Below are 23,088 nucleotides of genomic sequence, written 5' to 3' on the forward strand. Positions count from 1 at the left end.
CCCCCTGAAATGTAAGTTGTTTTCTAAAAATCTGTTAATGACTTGTACTTGGAAGGCATTTTCATACAGAAATGGTGTGGTGGGTGAGGACATAATTTTCCTCTTTCTATCTTCTTCCACCTTCAAAAAATATTCCTTATTTTAGAGATGTCATTGAATACTACCTATATATAAAGGATAGTCATGAACTTAATATTGGGGAAGAAAGGGTGGTTCTGGGCTGGAAAGAGGCATTAGCATGGGGCATTTCCTTTTTAGAGCTAGTAAGGCATATTTTGCGGGGGAGGTAGTGAGGTAGGCTGCATAGGCCCTGAAGTTGTCCAGGAAGGGTTTCAGAGAAAGGGGTAAAGAATCAGAATGCTGGGGTGTTGATGATGATTCATTTATAAATGTTCATGTTTGAGGAGAAGCTAAGATCACACATTTTTAGAGCTTTAACATAATTTAAAAGTGAATAATTTCTGGTTGTGCCTCTGCCTTTAAATCTATGACCTAAGGCAAGCATTGTAGACTTCTCTGGGCTTTAGTTTTATCCGTTTTTTTTCCAAGTGTCAAATGTATGGTCTACATTTAGGACTTTCTTTTGAAGTTGGGAAGTGGTTGACACAGTCACTTTTAATCAATGTTTTAAAATAGGATAAATTTCAGTAAGCTAGCTTTTGCAGAAATGAAACAAAGGTTATATATACAAATTGACTGAAGTATGGTGTTAGGACCTTTCCTGTTAATGATTTTAATTAAGTAGGAGTGGATTGAAAGTACCAAGTACAAATGATATGGAAGAATCCTTCTCAGTTGGCTTCTGTGAAGATGCAAACACTACTAATTTGAAGACTTCATTTTTTTGGAAGAAAATTTCAGTTTTTATTATCAACTAATAATTTCAATTTTAAAAGAAAGAAACTTAAATTGTAAAAATTTATTTCTTTATACTTGATAGGGAACAGGATTTATAAATGAATGTATTAATTAACTTTATTTTTCTTACAGACCAAATTTTAATAGAACAAACAGCCCAGGATTCCAGAAAAAGGTTCAGTTTGGAAATGAAAATACCAAACTTGAACTTAGAAAAGTTCCTCCAGAGTTAAATAATATCAGCAAACTTAATGAGCATTTTAGTCGATTTGGAACTCTGGTTAACTTACAGGTAAGAACTGAGAAGTGATTCTGTTTTCTTTGCTCAATTATTTAGGGAGAAAACTTAATAAGAAAAATACTCTTATAACAAAATATTTTGAAAAATTTGGTAATCTAAATTTGTTAAATTGGATATGAAATAAAACTTTATATTTTTAGATGTATGATTTTTGAATAACTTGGTACTTTGAAGAGGCAGTGGTTTTGATTGATCATATTATATGTACTTTTTACTCAGGAGAGGTTAGCATAAAATTAGAGCAAAGTTAAATAATCACACTAGTAAACTCTAATCTTACTATAGTTTTCATTTTGTAAGTTTCTCAAAATCATTACAACAGAATGCTTTAATCAAATTCTTTTTGCTGCCTCTCTGACAAGATGCATTAACAGGTGGGACCCAAATACTGTGTAATTCATAATTAGTTTAAATATTTACTTTTTCCTGTACCATTTTTTATCCTTTTCCAAGATAAATATCAGTGTAGTTTGTATTTACTTAACCTAAAATTGGAGCTTGGCTTGAATGTCTGTAACTTGTGAGGTTATTTAGTGTTGAGTTTACATTATGTGATACCTGAAAAGTATTGAAATAATGTTGGAATGTTTTCTTTCTTAGTTTTTATGATGTTCTTTTCAGTTAAAAGTATTTTCTTTATCTGATAAAAATAATAAAGTTTAGAGAGTACAACTTAAGTAGATAGTTTAGAAACTTTTATTTCTTGCCATTTAAAAATAATATAAAAGTAACTTATGAAAAAATGCATGCTTCCTTGTGGTAGGGCAACAGAGATATACCGACATGCAAACCGAAGGATCGCCAATTCGATTCCCAGTCAGGGCAAAGGCCTAGGTTGTGGGCCAAGACCCCAGTGGAGCGTGCTCGAGAGACAGCCACACACTGATACCTGTCTCCCTCTCTTTCTCCCTTCCCCTCTCTCTAAAATATTAAATAAATAAACAAATAAATAAAAACAATTTTTAAAAAGTTTGTAGGTCAATTCTGTCTTCTTTACATTTCTCTCCCCATATATCTCTAAAATGTAATTACATCATCGTTAACAGTTTATCCTGTATCCTCTAGATTTTTTTAAATCCTTACCTGAGGACATAATTACTGATTTTTAGAGAGAGGGGAAGGGAGAGAAATATCAATGTGAGAAACATCAATAGGTTGTCTCTGGTGTGTATGCACCCTGTGACCTGGGGATTGAACCTGTGACCTTTTGGTTTATGGGACAATGCTTCAAGCAACTGAGCCACACTGGCTTAGGCTCGATTTTTTGTTTCTAATTTCTGTATGTATATATTTACTTATCAATCAATCAATATGGAAATGTAAAAAATACATGTGTTTTAAAAATATGTACCTGTCTTATGTACATTACCCGATTAGTTATTTAACATCGAATACCTGTGATTATTTTAAAATTTTTATTTATTTTTAGATATTTAGAGAGAGAAACATATATTTGTTGTTCCACTTATTTACACATTCATTTGTTGATTCTTGTATGTGTCCTGACCAGGCATTGAACCTGCAACCTTGGTGTATCGGGGCAATGCTTTAACCAACTAAGCTGCCTGGCTAAAACCTGAATATATTTTTATGGCAGTTGAATTGATCTGTCACATTTAGATCTAGACAAAAATTTCTCAGAATTTTTTTTTCACATAATTAACTACAGTGGTAATATTAAATTTAAGAAATTTTTCATAGCTGGGGGGCAAAACATGGTATCTCACTATTCAATTTGCATTTCCTTAATTAGTAATAATAAGGTTGATATTTTCTCATCTCTTGACTGGTCATTTTGCTATATCTGCATACACTTGGATTATTATTTATACAATATTTGTTTTTTAAACACCAGTTTTAATAACTTTATCCTAATAAACATATTGATGAATCGATGTTTTAAATCCCAATAAATGCATAATTAATAAAAATGTGATTTAAAATCATCCTTGTCACAAATATTTATTGAATACAGTAATGAATGCTTACTATATACTCTCTGTTATACATGAATTATATGACTCAACAGTATTGTGTGGGTTTCCCTGTTATGGAAGGGGAAACAAAGGCATAGAGAGGTTAAATAACTTGCTCATGCTCCTGTGAGAGTAGCAGTCAAGGTTTTAGTTAGGCTGTTTGATTTAGAGTCTGTGCTCTTAATCCTTATTTCACAATACTTCACACCACCTGCAGTTTATATATCACACTTTAGAAAGTACTGCTACTATTGAAAGAACAAGAAATTTGAAGTGAAAAGCGTGTGTCTAGTACTCATTAATAGGGGTCTGTAGAATCATATACTCTTTGAATCTCAGTTTCCTTATGTGTAAAATATGATTTCTTCTTAAATTTTCTTGTGCTCTTGGAAGTAGTTTTGTGAGAATTACATATTCAGAAGATTTTACAGATGGATGTTTTTGTAATTTTTAGTTAGAGATTACCCCCTTTTAAAGTAGTTTTACTGTCTTCACCTAGCTTTGGATATTGGCCAAAAGTCACTCATTGACATAGGGATTATTTCTCATAGTCAGTCTGGTATTTGGGGTAAAAAATGAAGCATTTGGAATACTTGTTTATAACATCTGTGCAGATGAGCATCCTCTATTCATTGTCACATGGAAGAGGCTTTTGTTCCACTCTGCTGAACAGTCCTCAGTTACCGTTTCTTCTGGAGTGAAAGTAGGCTACTGTAACAATCTAGATTTAAGGAGATGTAAAGATAGAATCTTACATAGAAGAACCAGTATTTCACTTGTCGAGAAATTTTACTGTTACGAAGCAACAGATTCATTTGGAAATCCACTATTTTTAATATTTAAAATCTTAGGTTGCCTATAATGGTGATCCTGAAGGTGCCCTTATCCAATTTGCAACTTATGAAGAAGCAAAGAAAGCAATATCAAGTACAGAAGCAGTGCTAAACAATCGCTTTATTAAGGTTTATTGGCACAGAGAAGGAAGCAACCAGCAGTTGCAAACGACCTCTCCAAAGGTAAGGGTGATATTTGTGTGAATTAAATGCCCTTGTTAGAAAACATAACATTTAAGAGCAGAGGCATTGTGGTCAGGTAGACTTTTGAGCTAGATCCTGCCTCTACCACTGTTAAATGTATAGACTTGAGGAAGTTACTTAATTTCTCTAACCTCTTCATTCATTTTCTTTCGAAGTGAATTCCTAGTTTAGGAAATTAAAAGGTGGTTTGTGCAAAGCATATAGAAAAGTCCTGGGTGGATAGGAGACAGTACAAACATGGTAGCTTACATATTTCACAAAGTCAGACTGTGGGTTTACCTTGGAAATCTTTCCTTCCCTCTTTGTCTTTTAATCAGTGAAGCAGTCAGTATGTAATGTTAGATTAATTGCTTGTAGAGGTGTCTTAGAGCAGTCTGTTTTGTTTAATTTTCTCCTGTTTATTAAAAAGAAAAAGAAAAAATAGTGAAGTATAGATTTTAATTTTTTTCTCTACTTTATAAGTTCTTATATACAAAGAAAAACATGAAATTTGGAAGGTGGCTAAGTTTCGATTACAAGCTGCACTTTAAGACACCCTTTGCATGGGCAGTTTAGTAAAAAAATAATAAAGGTAACTTTCCATGCTCATGAACTAGTTAGCTTATTTAATGTTTTTTTCTCATTCTGAGGTGATGCAGCCTTTAGTCCAGCAGCCCATTTTGCCTGTTGTGAAGCAGTCCGTCAAAGAACGGTTGGGTCCAGTACCCTCCAGTACTGTCGAACCAGCGGAAGCCCAGAGTGCCAGCTCAGATCTTCCCCAGGTAAATGAACAGTCTCGCTGTTGTGTCTGTCACATAGTAGGTTCTCGGGAAATTGTTTTCCCTTGGAGACTTCAATTGTAGTTAATTTTTGTATATATTTTGTAGTTACTTTCTGTGTATATTTTATATAGAAATGATAGTCTCTACATATTTGAACTTCATCTTTAAATGTTTTTGTTACTATTATAACATTTTCATATTCTGCCTTTTCTACAGTATTTGAATCTTCAATTATTCTCTAGTTGATACTTATTTATAAGAAAGAAGTCTTTTTCATTTTGTAGAGGAGATATTTTCCAGCAAATCTGCCTGAGAAGTGAAGTTTAGTCTAACACGAAATCTTATTTTTCCCACCATCTTTTACTTAACTAGAATTCTTTTACAGAGTTAATTATGCAGTAGCCTAAACTCAAAGCTTTTGGGACAGAAAGGCTTAAACCCTCAGGTTTTAGCATGCTTAATATTATACTGATTCAAGTTATTTATGCAGCTCTGTCAGAACTTTGCATCACTTATTCCTGACTCTCGGATTTTCTTCTCCATATGTCATTCCCTTCCCACTCCCTTCCATACTTGAGTGGCAATTTCTTATTCCTATACCCTCAGTCTCTGAAGCTTAGCTTTCCTTTGTCTCCAGATGTTTCAGCATTTGCTGTATAAAACAGAGTTAGGATATACTATCCTGCTTAGCTAATGGATGCCACCTTATTAAAATAATCTTCTGAATAATTCCTGAAAAGTAATGTATTCAGATTCTGTTATAAAATACAGAATGTAAATTGGTAAATTATTACTTTAAAAAAACTAATCCTATTCTAAATCATAAGCAAATGCAGTGTATTTGGTTACAAAACAAACATATTTTAGGAAAGAATGGTTTTTATTTTTAAGCTCAAGAAGTAGGCACATCCTTTATTTACTCAAATCTAATATAGAGTTCAACCTTTGTTTGTCAACATAGGATTTTAAGAATTTATGGATTCTGTATCAGTGGAGGGGACTTTAGCAACTATCAGGTTCAAACATCTGATTTTATATCATAGTTTTTCATGATTGAGTAATATTGCATACTGTTTGTTTTTTCCATACACATTTTCTTTCTGTTTCTGTCATTGAAAAAGACTCAGGTTTTGTGATAAACATCTATATGCTTTTATAGTCAGTATATGTTAGTAGAATCAGAATGTTCAAAATCCCAACAGACTTATATATGTTTGGGGAAACACTGAATATTTCCATTTCAATTTTTTTAGAATGTAACTAAATTATCTGTGAAGGACAGGTTGGGTTTTGTATCAAAGCCATCTGTTTCAGCAACTGAAAAGGTAAGAAGAAGCATGATGTGTTTGTCTTGGCTTCATAAATGTTTTCAGGTGGCATCTTAATTTTTTTAATTTTTTTCATAGATCCAAACTTGTGCTTCTTAGTAGTATCTATATCTCTTATTCCTACCTTTTTGCTTTCCATTTGCTGAAAAAGAAAAATATTTGCCTACCTTTTTTTACTTTTTGCATTAGCGTTTTAATACTTGCCGCTCACTATAGTTTCCATGTGCTTCATTCTTCCTCTTTTTTTTTTTTGTATTTACTATATTTTCTTTAGAGATATTTTACATTTTAATTTGAAAACTCTGGCAGCCAATAGAAAGGGCCATGAGCTAGGGATTTTACTGGAGTTTGAGCTTTGGCTCTTTACTTACTAACTGCATGACATTGGGCAGTGCTGTTAATCTTTGTGAACCTTTTTTTTTTTTTTTTTTTTCATCATAAATGGTGATGGTAAGAATTGTCCTGCTCATGGAGTTTTGTAAAGATTAAATGAAATTATTTAAAAGTATTTTGTGAGTGGATGAGGAGGCCGAGTGGTTAAGGCGATGGACTGCTAAAAGTATTTTGTAAATTGGAAAAGATGACATAAATGTAAGACTTATATTTATTATTAACAACTATTGTGTACAGCCTGACAATACATTTAGTCTTTTTTTTTTAATGAAGGGGCAAATATTGATTAAATTAAGACCATTTATGGGCCTATCGTATAGTTCTATGTAGATATGGGTTTTTTTTTCCTGTTTAGGTATGAATAAATGCCCTGATCTTTACTCTTATTTGAGGTATATAAAATCACAGAGTATTCGTATTAGATAATCTTTCCCATTTCTATACACTCACTTTAACCCTGCAGAGGTTGAGGCTGATCTGAGTAATGCAGACAAACTTGACTTATGCTGTAATTTTTTTGACCATGACCTCTGCAGTGGTAGGAGAGTAAGGCCCTAATAGTTTTTGGTTGGCCTATACACTTGAGTTACTGAGCTAGGACTAGACTCTGGGTTTCCTATTTTTGGTGCATGGCTCTTTCCATTATGAAGGTTACATAGGAAATTGACTTCATAGGTAAATAGAACACATGCTCTCTTCACTGATTCTTTAGTATATTGTTTTCCTTATTTACTATGTAAAAACAGTGTCATTTTCTAAATTGGATTTCCCTTTTGGGCACCTTAGCATTACTTGAGGCATAATATGCCCAAGAATGATTCATTACTTCCCACATAAATTAATTTCTTATAGCCCTCACCTTTGGAAGTGATATCACCATTTTCCAATTTGTATAATCTAAAAGCCTTCTGAGTCATTTGCTTGTGTTTGTAGTCTGCATCTCTATCACCTTCAGGTCCCTGGCCTCTAGATACAGTGTCATAGCTGCCAGCCCCCTCCCTTCTCTCGTGTTCACTGCCACCATCTTGCTCTCAGACTTATTTTAATGTGAGTTCCTTACAGAAACCTTCATTTCCTCGACTAAAGGACAGCTTGGTTGACAGCTCATCATTCCTGTTACTCTGGTTCTGTTACCTCTACTTTAGTCCTTTCTTCTTCTCTAAGGAGTCTTTTTCTACTTATTATATCTTGCTATTTTTTGTCTTATTTTTTTATTGTTTTTGGTGATGATTTTCTTGGAATGTATTTCCCTGTGCCTAACTGAATTCTAATCATTCTTTTAAAGATTGCAGACTCTCTAACCTGTTCTGTGAAACCTCCAAATTTTTCCACATGATGCCCCCCCTTTTCTCTAAGTTCGTGTCCCTTAGTCTGTGCTAATAAATTTAGCAGTATGTAAATATTTGCTTTGATTAGGTTTATTTTCCTTGATACTAAGTAACTAAGAAAAAAATAACAATATGAGGTCTTTTAACTTAGCGGTTCTGGAGAGGTCTAAAAGCCTGATTATGTTTGGTATCTGTTAATGTCGAAATTTGGACTCTGAAATTGAAGTTACCTGATAATAGGTTTTACAAAACTTTTCTAGTATGTTTTATTACTGCTTTCATATTTTTAAAGCATGATTTATATGGTTTTAGGATAAAAAGGGGAGAAACCTGGAACTGATAGCATAATATACTAATATAGTTACAACTAACAATTTGTGAAAAATCACTAATGGCAGTGGGCTGTTTATGAAAAAAAATGTAAATTTTGTAAATACTGTAAAGAATCTTTTCAGGAAAGCAATTATTTACAAATATATAACTTGTAGTCATCTTCAGTGACCCTGTTTAAAGAATAGCATTTTATTTTTGCTTGTTTTTGGTGCTGTCTCTTCCCCTACTCCATAGTGATTTTTGCTGCAGAAATCTTTAGAGGTTAATTATTCAGAAAAGTCTTAGGAAGAATAGAAGAATGTTCTCCATCATCAGATATTGCTACTTTTTAAAATATTTATTGAAGGCAGGAAAAAAATCTCAAAACTAGTATCCACCCACTAGCTTCTGTCATTGTTAAAGCAAATAAATACACAAATGCACTGTAAATAACATTGAGTATACTCTTCAGTGATTTTGAAAAGAAAATTTAAGTTTCTATTTTTGTGAGAGGGCTAAGAGGAGAAACTTAAAACCAATTGATACAGCTAAATATTAAAATATTGTAGTAGCTATGAGATAGATACTATTTGAATAGAGTGATCAGTCAAATGATGTTTGAGTGCTTCTGCTTACTGTAGGGAGATGTATGAAGAATAAAGTCATCTGCTGCATATACCGTCCTGGTTAGTTTTCTTAAAAAGATTTAGATTGTCTACTTTATCACCTTAAAGCCCATCTAAATTCTGACAAGCTAGCAGATCACTTGAATATTTAATGTTCTTATTACCAGTTTTAGGTGTATCAGACATATAGTACAGGGTATTATTGTTTCTTAGTATTTTTTGTTATCTGAAAATACATCTTTTTGTTTGTTTTTGTTTTTGTTTTTGTTTTTGTTTTTGTATGATGATATACTAACATCTGTACCATGGCACTTTTAAGAGGGAAATTGTGGTAAAATTGAAGGGACATTGCATGCCATATAGAAACTTAATGCTGTTGATTTCATAGCTGACTTTCTGTATGATTCTGAGCAAGTCTTACTTTCTTTTTTTTTTTAAGGTTTTATTATTTATTTTTAGAGAGGGAAGGGAGGGAGACAGAGAGAGAGAGAGAGAGAGAGAGAGAGAGAGGGGGAGAGAGAGAGAGAGAGAGAGAAACATCAATGTGCGGTTCCTGGGGGTTATGGCCTGCAACCCAGGAATGTACCCTGGCTGGGAATCGAACCTGGGACACTTTGGTTCCCAGCCCGCGCTCAATCCACTGAGCTACGCCAGCCAGGGCTAAGTCTTACTTTCTGTTCACTGAACTTTAAATGCAGTCATATAAGTTTTTAAATTTGTACTTGTGTAATTTTCCTATCTTAAATATGAAGATTAAGAAAATTTGTGGTAGTTTTTTAATAACTTACTAATTTTGATTTTTTTAAACTATATTGGCCTCTCAGGGTTAATACCTGGATTACTCAATTAAAATTGCAATCAAGATTATTTTTTCTTCAGAGAAATATGGTTTTTAAAATAATTTACTATGCAGAATTTTCTGGGAACCAAGCTATTTGTAGCAAAAAATGATTACTGACTACACATTTTTCTTAGACATTAAAATATTTCTGTGCAAGATCTTTAATTCCTTTGTGTCTATTAAGCCACTCGGTACTATTGAAAAAAATAAAACTGTTAACCGCTGAAAGTATTTTACAAATTTAACTTTAAATCATGTTATTTTCAGTAGAATTTCTATTTGGTTAGATTTTGCTATAGAAAACACATGTATATGTTACAGAAAGAGACTTTCATAAATGAACATTCAGATTTATTGAAAAGATGATTATTGCCCTGGCCGGCATAGCTCAGTGGATTGAGCGTGGGCTGCGAACCAAAGTGTCGCAGGTTCGATTCCCAGTCAGGGCACATACCTGGGTTGCAGGCCATGGCACACAGGAACCGCACATTGATGTTTCTCTCTCTCTCTCTTTCTCTCTCTCTCTCTCTCTCTCTCTGTCTCCTTCCCTCCCTTCCCTCTCTAAAAATAAATAAATAAAATCTAAAAAAAATAAAAAGAGAAAAGATTATTATTTACTTAAAATAAAAATTGACCATATAGTAATTATATTAATAAACTTCCTACATGTAACTCTTCAGATACTGTATTTTCATTGCATTACAAGGCACTTCTGCTCTGGAAACCCATTAGAATGTGACGGGTTGACTTACTGTGAGTGTGACTGAAGCATCGAAACTGTGTTTCTTTCATATTTGATTCAAACATGGGCATTGCTTATTAAAAAGTGACACTTGGAGTACTTTATTTCTATTACCTTCTTTTGTAGTAATTTTTACAAAATATTTTGTCGTCTTCCATTCTTATCCGTGACAGAAATCTGTTTTCCTCTGTCTTAAGTATATTAATAATAGTTACAGTTGGTAATATTTTACATAGGAAATAGGATCAGGAGTTATTATAGATTATAACCTCTATCTTGTTAGGGAAATGGCCTTTTGTCTTGAAAAGTAAAAGGTACTAGTGATGTATAGTTTAAAAACAGAACATATGATACATTTTAGCTGATCTTAAGAATTCAATATACCTTTGACACCAAACCTGAAAAATATATAAGAAAGGAAAATTACAAGCTAATGTCTCATGAACCAAAGGCACAAAAATCCTAGACAAAATATTAGCAGAAGTCCAGTTATATGAAAAAAATAATAATACATCCTGACCAGGTAGGATTTATTTCAGAAATGCAAGGTTGATTTAACATTTGGAAACCATTATCATTCTCTCCATTAGCAGAATAAATTGGGGTGGAGGATGGAAGGGAAGAACCCTATATCATCATCTCAGTAGAAAAAACATAATATTCTAAACAGCATCACATTAACCATTCTGAAAACTAGGAATAGAAAGAAACTTGCTTAATTTGGCAAAATATATATTCAGAAAAACCATACAGCTAACATACTCAAGGATGGAATATTGAATGTTTCCTTCTGAGATCAGGAACAAGAAAGGATGTCAACTCTCACTTTTTTTCAGTAGTGTAGGGCCTCATCAGTACCTTAACGGCAAGAAAATGAAATAGGTGACATAAAGATTGGAAGGGAAGAAGCAAAACTATTTACTCACAGATGACATGATTGTGTATATAGAAAATACAAAGGTATTCACAGACAGTTGGAGTTAATAAGTGAATGAGATAAGGTCAGTGGAAATAAGGTCAATATGTAAAAATATAGCACATACAGAAATCTGTTTGGAAAATAGAGAAGGTGTGGTAGTTTGCAAAGTCCACTGCCTATGCTTGGGCTGTGTTCTTAGGAATTGTGGCATCTTTTCGGTTGGGCTTATTACTTCCCTCCACTGGCTTCATTTTTAACAGATTTTCTCTTTTATCACAACTCTAACTTCTTCTTTTGAATATACAGATATTTTTGCTAGCCAAACTCTTAACTGTCTAGACTCTGGAATCAAATAGATTCAAATAGTGAGTAATATTTGCAGTTATATATTTCATTGTTTTAAGATGTTCTATTTTCACACTTGACGTCTCTGAAACTGGGCTCCATTTTAGTCATTGGTGTTTATGGTTGTAATTGGCAGCTTTTTTATTCTTTAGTGGGGAATATAAAAGGATAGTGTGTTTCAAAATTAGTGATGTCTTAAATTCAGTGAAATATGTTAGCTGTTGTTCTGTTTTTACAAATGGAAGTTCCTGGATAAAATAAGGGAGTGGAATGTTTCTAGGAATAAAGGAGTCTTCTCATTCTTGTCAAATATATTTATTCACTTTGAAAAGCTCTCCTTAGTCTAATATCTGATGTTAATAAAATAGCTTTGAAAAGGAGCATTCCCTACTCACTGAAATTGGAGAAATGTTTAAGCAAAGAAATAATTTCTTTACTTCTGGCTTTCTCACAGCTTTTTTGATAAAATACATTTTGAAAGTAGAAGATAGGCTTATGATATTTATTGTTCCCAACTGATTTGAGTACAGAAACCTTTTTCGGTTACAAGTTTTCAACTTGTTATAGAACTCTCATGAAGAAAAGTTTATGAAACACTCCAACTCTGTTTTCAGCAGATTATCTTGTGTTTCTTCCTTTAAGGTTATTGTCTCATTCTTTATATAATTGTACAGTTTGGTATTGTGTAGTATGTGGTAAGGTAGCATGGGAGAAATTTTTCTCTAGAATCACAAAGAATGGTGACTGAAGTTCCAGTACAAACTAAATAAATCTGTTTATCCTGTGTTTTACTGAATAAAACATTTTATATATTAGTGATATCTGACTATAAGTTTTCATTATTGCAGAAATTAGCAGTGAAATTTTGATACACATCAAATATTACAAAGAACATTTATTTTTAAACATCAGTTGTGCTGTATGGAACGAGTATAAATATAGTATTCTGGAATTTTATTTTATTTAGAAGCTAGTGTTCTGGAATAGTGATGAGTTACCTAAACTTTGTGATGTTCTCCAATCTAATTTCATGATAAAAGATTACAATGTAGAGTCGAGATTGCTACTTCTCTGGTACCCAAATATTTACATTTTAGTGGCTAGAAGGTAGGGCTCTTTTTCCTCATTGATGCTCTTCTGTTTATATAGTTTTTAATAAACCCTCTTTCTGGTCATGAATTCCTTTCAGACTTCGGAAGCTATGTTTTTTCCTCTGGGAAGTTACATTCTTCATATATATGATTTCATGTTTTGTTTTTATAGTATTCAAAATAGATCTCCGTGAAGGGATCCCTACACTCCTTTCCAAGAACCAGTAACCAACTGCCACCCCTCCTCCCCCCATGGAAATTAAAACATTTTGCTTGTACAGATTAGAAAGGAACCAATATACCATATTTTGCTGTATATAATGCACACTTTTTTTGCCCAAATTTTTAAGGGAAAAATAAGGGTGAGCATTGCACATGGGAATTAGCATAAAAATGTGGGTGCCCATTACACATAGCAAAATGTGGTACTTACTTGAACCTTGTGTAGAAAAGGTTGTCCATTCAGATCTATCATCGTTTCATTTTGATATAGTGAATATTTATTAAGTGAATATTCAGTTTGGTTTATTGAATATTTACACTGTGCCCTGGCACTGTTCTAGGCACTGAAGATACAGCAATAAATCAAGCCAAAAATCAACCTTTATTACTCTTATACATTTGTTAAGGAAATTATACATCATCAAATTGAACTTTCTCATTTTATACATAAACAAACCGAGGTCCAAAAAGGTACTTGAACTTCCCAGGGTCTCATAATTAATTAGTAGCAAGGATTAGGTCCTGGAAGAAATGCAAAGAGGAGAAAGACATTGTTTTTGTTTCAAGACATTTACTGTGTAGACAGGGAGAGAAACAATATATCATTGAGTCATATGTACTAAATATCTTAATAGCTGTAGGAATAAATTTTCATAGAAGGACCTAGGTAGAAGCAATAAATGATTAGGACTTTGTTGGAGGTCTTGGCTGGTTGTGCTGAACCTGAGCTGGGCTTAAGGGAATAAGGTCACTCGAAGCAGAAGGAGCAACGCTAGCAAAGGAATGGAGAAAGAAAGCAGCAAACTTAATTTCTACACTGCAAATTACAAATTACCATGAGGGAAAAAGAGTTGCAAATTGTTTGAGGGCCAGCATTCAGTTTTCTCCTGTGCCATGCTCTTAAATACAACTTTCTGTAGTTATTTCTAATAACTACAGTACTAGCAAATATATTCAGCAACTAATATTTTCTCAGTGATATAGGAATGACTGTTTTTTGTGAAGTTTTTGTATGTCTGTTTTTTGTGAAGCTCTTTTCCTGTAGGTATATTAATTTAAATTTTTTTATGTCATAGCTTATCCATCATTTATACCTTTCTTTTGAAATCAAGAAATGATTTAATTATTGTATGTATGTAATATAGTTAGTTTAGTGTGCTAAATTTTGACAGAACTGCTTTAACATTGTTTTATAAGAAAACAGAACTTAGAAAAACATGGATGCTTGATACATTTTTTACAAAATTGAATTTGTATTGGTAGGTGTTATCTACATCTACTGGCCTAACAAAAACGGTGTATAATCCAGCTGCTTTGAAGGCTGCACAAAAAACCTTACTTGTTTCCCCCTCTGCAGTTGATAATAATGAAGCACAGAAAAAAAAACAAGTAAGTACAGCTATTATTGTACAAAACTGGCATATAAGAAAGCTTTTGTGCATGTATGTGTTTTGTCAGTGCTTGTAATAGACTGAAAGGAGTATGTCAGCTGCCACTGAACTTTTATTTTCCATAATGTAGCAGTAAATATTAAATTTTTTTTCTTGGGATGATAGGTTGTCCTGACTTTTCAAAACTTACATGTATGTTTAAGTTTTAAATAGGAAAACTTTGCATTTAATTTTTGTTGCCAAGCTTCTGCAGTTAAAACCATTTCTGTCTTCTTGGATCATTTTGTTTATTGGAAAAATAAACGGTGAGTAGTCTAATGATATTTTTGACCCCTTTCTCTAGGAAGCCCTGAAGCTTCAGCAGGATGTAAGGAAAAGGAAACAAGAAATTTTAGAAAAGCACATTGAAACACAGAAGGTAAAATATTAAGGCTAGATTTGGCAAAATATATTTTTAAATGTTATAGCATTGAGGTAATTTAATCTTACACTGTATACATATTCCTGAAAAGCATTTACTGTAATTGATCATGGAAAAACTGAAATATTGTCAGTGATTAAGTATATTATCAATTGCTAGTATATGGGGGATAAAGAGCATACATTAAATAGTGGACTGGGAATTTGAGTAGCTTAATGGAACTATGGTTATCAGATTTGAAATGAAGATAAAGAATGTTTATCTAGGTATGTTGCCGTGCAAAGTACTTTGGTTCAGCAGATACTGATGTGGAGCCTTTTTCTCAATATTGGCATAAGTACCTTTCTTTAATTGGTTTGTGATCCTCTAGTCCTATATTGCCTAATGAAGTAGCTAACAGCCACATCTGACTATTTACTTGAAATTTGTCTAGTTCAAGTTGAGATGTGCTGTAAGTGTAAAAAACATGCCAGATTTCAGAAACGTAGTATGAAGAAAAAAGTAAAACATCTCCATTTTTGTTGAATTGGAACATTTTGAATATCTTTGGTTAAATAGAATATATTATTTCTTAAATTAATTTTGCTGTATCTTTTTATCTTTTTAAAGGGACTCCTAAAAAGTTAAAAATTGCTTAGGTGGCTTGCAGTATTTCTTTTTTATAGTGTTGCTCTAGTTTATAACATTAATTTAGTATAAGTTCTTGATCAAGTCTGGTAATAAAGGAAATGACATTTCAAAATACTGAAGAAAATATAGAAATTTTACATTTTGGTTTAAATTGGATGTCTTTTACAATTTAAATTCTGATATGCTTGAAAAGAGAAATTACAATGTTTTACACCAAAAACTGTGAAGCCATCTTGACTCACAGAACCTATGATGTTGTATGGTATCTTCTACCCCATAATACTCTGCTTATCTTCTTGTTCTCCCTCCGTGTTAGGAATATCATTCCTAGGCTAGCCAGGTACTGTTTCCCTGTAACAAGTAAAGTAATTATATATCCCATATTCCTAATACCTTATTCACATGGAAGGAAAGCAAAACTTTTCTTGTAATTCATTCTGGGTTACAGATTCCATTTAGAGTGGGAGTGCTTGGAGGCAGTAATAATCACCAGTAGATTAGAAATTTTCCAACCCTGGCAGTTTAACTCAGTTGGTTAGAGTGTCGTCCCCATGTGCCAGGGATGCAGGTTTGATCCCCAGCTGGGGCACATGTAAGAATCAACTAATGAATGAATGAAGGCATAAATAAGTGGAATAATAATCAGTGTTCTCTCTTCCTTCTCTAAAAAAATGATAAATAAAAACTTAAGACAAAAAGAAAATAAAATTATCAGCACTATTTCAAATTGGTAACTCTTCAGGGATTGAATTGAGTTTCTTATGTTCAAATAGTAATATTATAGTTTTTAGGAAAAAGCCAGAATTAAGGCTTGAATAGAGATAGGTAGTATCACCAATCTGCTATTGTAGTGATTATAATCCTTGTTATGCATATATAAGTTATAAGTAGTATATGTTTATTTTATGCTTATTTGGCTGTGTTTGGATTATTAATAGGAATAAGTATCTTACATTTTTTCTTTTTAAAAATTTGTCAGATGTTAATTTCAAAATTGGAGAAAAACAAAGCAATGAAGTCTGAAGATAAAGCAGAAATAATGAAAACGTTAGAGGTTTTGACAAAAAATATTACCAAGTTGAAAGATGAGGTCAAAGCTACTTCTCCTGGACGCTGTCTTCCAAAAAGTATAAAAACCAAGACTCAGGTATTTTGTGTTGTTATTCATGTTACTACTTAAAAAACAAAACATTACATTGTTAAGATTCCTGTTTGTTTTTTTTTTTAGACAATACCCTTTGCTCAAAATCTGACCAATGTATGCTACCATTCTCCCCTTCCTTAATTAATAAGTAAACACAAACAGGAAAATTACTAATCTTTTGAATTCTGTGAATTACTGGTGGAATTAGAATAGTTATGGATAATCTTGAAAAGATAGCTTGAAGGTAAAATGACATAGGTACTTGAATGCTTGTCTAAGGAGTTTGAGCTTTATTTTATTAGGAATTTGTGATATAAAACATTAACAGGAGAGTAACATTCTGACAGCGCTGTACAGAATATATTTATTGCACCAATGGAAAGTTCATTAGATAACAAATAAGTGAACAAGTTAATTTCAGATGGTAATAAGTGATTAAGAAAAAAACCAGAGTTATATACCATATTTATACTTAGTGTATGTATACTTGTATAAAATCATTTTTACCTATTGTATTTCTGATTCTCATCCAATACCATAGGATTCTTCCTTCTCTTATTCCTTATTTTATCTGCCCATTCCCATAATGACAGCTTGGTTTCCGTTAACATCAATACAGTACCCATTTGCTCAGTCTGGTGATATATTCCAAATAGTCTCAGAATTGCTACTTCCAGCAACTAACTAAAATAAAATTTAGAATTTATTTGTGGTCTTTATAGCCTCACAATATATTCCACTAATGGTATAGAATCAGAACTGTTGTCTAGTATTACTTTTTGTGTGGTTATATAAAATTTGATCAAGTTGAGTGTGTTTCTGTATGTATTCAGTTTTGGATCCTCCTCATTCTTACTGATTTAATTTTTTAAAAAGATTTTATTTACTTTTAGAGGGGAAGGGAGGGAGAAAGAGAGAGAGAGAGAAACATCAGCGTGTAGTTGCTTCTCCTGTGCCCCCTACTTGGGACCTATTGCTCAACCCAGGCATGTGCCCTGACTGGGAATTGAACTGGCCACCCTTTGGTTCGCAGGCCGGAGCTCAATCCACTGAGCCACATCAGCCAAGGCTTACTGATTTAATTTTATTTTTTGAATATGTGAAACATCAACTTGATTCCGAAGTTAAACTATGAAAAGGTACATGAGTATGTAGATGACTTTTCCCCTTTGATCCCTGACACTGTTCCCTACTCTTCCTTTTTTAGTGTATGTGTGTATGTATTTTTTCCTACATAAAAGCATACTATCTATTGTTTGTTAATACCTTGGTGTATTGTTTTTTTCCTAATTGTTTCCTGAAAATTACTTTATATCAGTTCATAGAACTTTCTGGTCTCTGTATGGAAAATGAATTATAGGAAAACAGTGGAAGTAGGATCAAGTTAGGAAGCTATTACAGTAGTGTAGATGAGAGGTGATTGATGACTTGGACTAGGGTGGTAAGACAGGAGATAGAGAAGAAATATATAGATTAGGTGGTAATGTGTAAAAATTCTTTGTAAAATGTTTTGTATAAATGTAGGTTATTAATTATTGTTACCTAAAATATTAATTATTATTTTATAGATGCAGAAAGAATTGCTTGACACAGAGCTGGATTTATATAAGAAGATGCAAGCTGGAGAAGAAGTCACTGAACTTAGGAGGAAGTATACAGAATTACAGCTGGAGGTCTGTTTCATCAAAGCAGCAGAGGAACAGATGTAGTTATGGTGGTTTATTTGAAAACACATGCCCGTCATGCTAGTCAAAAATTCTTGGCAGTCTCTGGCATACATATTGGGAGTTGATATAGGAAAGAGGGAGTTTAACAAATTTTTTAGAGCTAATACATACAATCTGTTCTATAATGAGGGATGGCAGCTGTTCTACCTGTATACCTGAGTTCTTCCATTTCTAGTGAATTTTGCTACTTTTCTGGTTTTTGTCTGTCCTTCTCCCTGGATTAGACTCTATTAAAAGCTTTTCAGCTATTATTTCACAGACATCCTATGCATAAATAAGCATATTTTATTAAGTCCTATAAGGATCAGACTTCTAGCATTAGTACTATATTGAAGAACATGCTTAAGTTTTGCCTATAGATGGTGCTGTGGATATTTATAAGAGAGGAAATAAACTACTTTCTTACAGTCATATGATTATTTATATAAAAAATCAAGTGAAATTGATTTATATACATGAGAATTTTTAACATTTAGCAAAATGATGTATAAAAATCAGAATTATATTTTTAAGTACAGGGAAATTAATGTCATCAACATATTTGGTACTTGTCTATATTTATTGTTTGGTGTTCCAGTTTAATTTTAACATTTTAGATTATTACTTTTGCTTAATCTGAGAAAATAATTCTTTTACACATTTGCTAGCCAGTTGATCATCGTTTTCTGACATAGCACAAATCATCCAGGTGTTAAAGATTTAGCAGTTAGCAGCCACTGCATTTTTCTTAAAGGTCTCTTTTATCTAACAATCATAGGAAGCCATAGGATGGTGCCCCTAAACGTGCATATTTTGTGTTCTGTGGAAATTGGATGCGGTTACCTGTGTGTTCTGCCCACAGTAACAGGTTTTGGAAAATACAGATTTCTTTTTTGTTAATATAGAAATTGTGTTTTCCCCATTCTGGAGATTCGATGCCTGTGTTGGTGGGGCTTAATAAAAATTATCATTTAAAAAGTTTGGCTAGTAATTTTAGTAAATAAATAATAGTATTACTAATAATTTTACTTGTCTGTGTTTTAGTTCTTTATCATGATATAGCCAAACACTGAATAATTTGTGTGTTTTTTTATTCTTTATTTTTTATAATGGCTAAACTTTAGCCATTTAGTTTGCAGTCAGTATATGCAGTAATGCAGTGTTTCCCAGAGTGTGGTTGTTCACCCTAGCAAGTCCAGTTTTTTTTTTTTTTTTTTTTTTTTTTTTGGTTAACAGATATTAGTGAAAAGGTCCTGAGGTCAAATAAACTTGGAAGAGGTTATATTAAACATGACTTTTGGCTCTTGGGCTTTTAAGAAGCTTTTAATTTGTAAATCTCCAAAAGTACATATTAAAAATTCAGTGTTTCTCAAACTTCCTTGTCCATGGACTCCCATTTTCAGGGAGCACTTCGTTCTTCAGAGTGTACTTTGGTGTGTGCTAGTCTGTTCTTAACATTAATCCTTGACCTTTGAAGTTTATTTGGGTTTTAGATTATTTTAGCTAACGTTAAGATTTACTGTCTTAAGATAAAAAATGGAAATATTTATGCTTGCAGAGATTTGGCAGTGGTGCCTGCTTGACATTTCCGCTTGAATGTTTTACATGCTCAGACTCAGCATGTTCAAAACTGTGCTTATTTTGACCCTAAATTCCATCTACACAATTCCCAAACCAAAAATCTGAGAGTCTTCATTGATTCCTCCCTTTCCTTCAGTATTCATGTCCAGTTAATTACCAAGCTTTATACATGTTAATTCCAAACATATCTTCAATGTGTTTACTTCTCTGACTCCACTATAGACCAGCTGTCTTCAGTGGCTGGGGTTATTGAAGGAGACCACTGACTGTATCCCAGCTTGTTCTTGTCTTCCTTCTGCTCTGTTCTTAAAACGCTTGCCAGAATAACATTTTGAACCCTGATTTTATTACATCACTCTACTTGTCTGCTTTAAATGTTTTAATTCAGGGGTGTCAGACTCATTTTCACTGGGGGCCACATCAGTCTCGCAGTTGCCTTCAAAGGCTGAATGTAATTTCAACTCCTTAACTGTTAAGGAATGGTTACATTTATACAGTCCTAGAATTGTTTCGGCCCCCAGTGAATAGGGCCCCTAGTGAAAATGAATTTGACACCCCTATTTTAATTGATTTTCATGGCTCTTGGGATAAAATTCAAAATCTTTAATGTGATTCTTAAAAGTTATTCATGATCTGGCTCTGTCTAGTTCTCCAGCTTCATCTCTCCATCCCATGTGGTCCATCTTCACTGGATTCTATTCATGCTTTGAAGTACTATGTTCCTTTCAGCTTTGCTCCTTTGTTTATGCTGTAACCACCCCCCTCCCTCTTACCCTGGCCTTGCTTGTTTTTCTTTCTTTGAGTCATTGAACAAATATTAAGTATGTACAGTCTGCCAGCTACTATTATGTGTGCTGGGGATAAAGTAGAGAATAAAACCAGGGGAGAAAATCCTCATGAAACTTTCATTGTGTTAGTTTACTTATTGCAAATCTTAGGGTTTTGTGCAGATCTTTTGTGTTCTGTTCTTCATTTTTTGAGTCACTTCATTAATGTAATTATAGAATATAAACTTATTTGCTTAATGTCATCTTGCCCCTCTAAGATTTGAGTTTCATAAGGGTAAGGACTTGTGTGCATAGGAAGTATTCATTAAATGTTTGTAGAAGGAAAGAATGGTGTGCTATTCATATAGAGTGATGTGGTGGAATATAAATTACTGTGCAACATTGGGATGTATGATGTTACTGTAAGTGATCAAAATAACGAATTTAAGATGAATACCTACCTACTGAAGTCAACAGGGAAACAAATAGAAACACTTCAAAAGTCACAAATGGGAAAATACATTTATTGTGTATGTAGATATTTTATGTGTGTGTGTTAAATTGACTTCAGAAGTAACATTTAACACTGTTATTTGGAAATCAAGAATTGCTGGGTTTTTTGTGATGATGACTGATATCTTGAAGAGTAAGAACTTAGTAGAAGAAAGCACGTTTAGTAATTTCAAAACATTGCTTAAATTAATTTATTTGCTTTCTTGATTCATTAACTACATAAATTTGCTTTCACTTTAGAAAGTAAAAATCTCAACTGAAATTATGAGATCCTTTTATAGGGCATTATTTGAATATGATGTCGTATAAAAGTTTGACTTATCTGACAAAGTATAACAGTTGGCTTGTGTTAGTAATTGTGATGTTTAACCTGTGTGTCTAATTTCTTCTAGGCTGCAAAACGAGGGATTCTTTCATCTGGTCGGGGCAGAGGAATTCATTCAAGGAGTCGAGGTGCAGCTCATGGCCGAGGCAGGGGTCGGGGTCGAGGTCGAGGTCGAGGTCGAGGTGTGCCTGGTCATGCTGTGGTGGATCACCGTCCCAGGGCATTGGAGATTTCTGCATTTACAGAGAGTGATAGAGAAGATCTTCTTCCTCATTTTGCGGTACTTTCTTACTGCACAACAAAACCAGTATTGATAATCATTGTTGGGGATCATGGATATATTAAAGGGGAAATTATGAAAATGACATGAGTAATTTACACCCATTAATCTGACCAAAGAGTTTGATTAATTTATAATGTTATCTTTTAAATAACAAACTGTAGGGGTTTTTGTTTGTTTAATTATTATCTGGAAGAAATGTTACCATTCTTATACTTAGTAGGCCTTTAGATATTGTGAAATAAGTGATTTAAACTATTGTTTTTAGAGAGGAAAGTCCTATAATTTAGTTTTATTTAATACTTTTAAAATTTAACGCATTGCCATGGGTCATGCAGATTTTTTAAATTAAGATGGAACTTTTATTTATTAATATTGTATTCTTGATCGATCTAGCCAACCTAGAAATGAAACTGCTACTGGTCACAGTGGATAAAAATTATAGCTTAAAACTTGTAGAGCACTTATTTTTGGGGAGCTATTCTAAGTGCCTTATATAACTCATGGTGTTATGAATTATCTTGACAACTCTGTGAGGTAGGTGCCTTTTTTGTACTTGTTCTAGAAATGAGGAAAATGAAGGATAAGGAGATTAACTTACTCAAGTGTGCTCAGCTAGCAACTGACAGAGCTGGGATCTGACTGATTCTAAAGTCTGTTGTCTTTAATATGCTCTACAGAATTTTTCTGTACGGAGTAGTGTATGTATTTAATGAAATTGTGTTTATAATTTTATTTTGGAGTAAGAAAGAAGGCAGGTATTAATGATATATAAAGAAATAGAATTTTACATGATAAAGTTGCTGTTTGTAGAAAAATTCTTCATGTAAAAAATAAAACCTAACCAAAACAAGCAAAATTTCATATGTTTAGCTTTTAAATGGCTTAAAAGAGTGTGTGTGTATGTGCGGTCTAGAGAAGTGTATAGTAAGAGTGAAATCAGGATTACTTGGTGTTAAATTTTTGAATCAAAGGACCTGGACTTTTAGTCTGATAATCAACTTAATTATTTTGGGGAAATCACTTAAGTTCTTAGTCTTTTTTACCCCCATCTTTAAGTTGGAAATGGTACCAAAAAAAAAAAAACAAAACCCTCAGAGGATATTCTGAGGATTAAAATACTCTGCTTTAGAAAGAATTTAGCACATTGCGAGGTCAGAATAATGAGTATAAAAGAAAAGACAGTAAGGAAGCTGTCTTTGATCATTGTTTCCTTTATTTAAATAATAGTTCAATCAAGTATAAGTTTC

At 32.9% G+C, this 23,088-nt stretch overlaps 1 protein-coding gene and 1 long non-coding RNA gene across 20 annotated transcripts in view; one reads left to right on the top strand and one right to left on the bottom strand.

Annotated features, from left to right (window-relative positions):
• The window catches only part of RBM26 (RNA binding motif protein 26), a 78,196-nt gene that overhangs the window by 35,629 nt on the left and 19,479 nt on the right, over nucleotides 1-23,088 (top strand). For 12 of the 19 annotated variants that reach the window (XM_036011237.1, XM_036011240.1, XM_036011239.1 and 9 more), the window contains exons 11-19: nucleotides 991-1,150; nucleotides 3,987-4,151; nucleotides 4,802-4,933; nucleotides 6,187-6,258; nucleotides 14,344-14,469; nucleotides 14,815-14,889; nucleotides 16,502-16,669; nucleotides 18,235-18,339; nucleotides 21,626-21,838. In XM_036011237.1, coding sequence (XP_035867130.1) covers nucleotides 991-1,150; nucleotides 3,987-4,151; nucleotides 4,802-4,933; nucleotides 6,187-6,258; nucleotides 14,344-14,469; nucleotides 14,815-14,889; nucleotides 16,502-16,669; nucleotides 18,235-18,339; nucleotides 21,626-21,838 — 1,216 coding nt within the window. The remainder of the gene's footprint in view (nucleotides 1-990; nucleotides 1,151-3,986; nucleotides 4,152-4,801; nucleotides 4,934-6,186; nucleotides 6,259-14,343; nucleotides 14,470-14,814; nucleotides 14,890-16,501; nucleotides 16,670-18,234; nucleotides 18,340-21,625; nucleotides 21,839-23,088) is intronic. The other 7 variants (XM_036011247.1, XM_036011249.1, XM_028526970.2 and 4 more) reach the window with 3 other exon arrangements.
• LOC118497318 lies at nucleotides 9,194-10,126 on the bottom strand. Its single transcript, XR_004899845.1, has 2 exons — nucleotides 9,592-10,126; nucleotides 9,194-9,340 (listed from the first exon to the last, which is right to left on the bottom strand). It is a non-coding gene; the product is annotated as an uncharacterized LOC118497318 (long non-coding RNA).

Source organism: Phyllostomus discolor, chromosome 11, assembly GCF_004126475.2.
Source record: "Phyllostomus discolor isolate MPI-MPIP mPhyDis1 chromosome 11, mPhyDis1.pri.v3, whole genome shotgun sequence".
NCBI lineage: Eukaryota > Metazoa > Chordata > Mammalia > Chiroptera > Phyllostomidae > Phyllostomus > Phyllostomus discolor.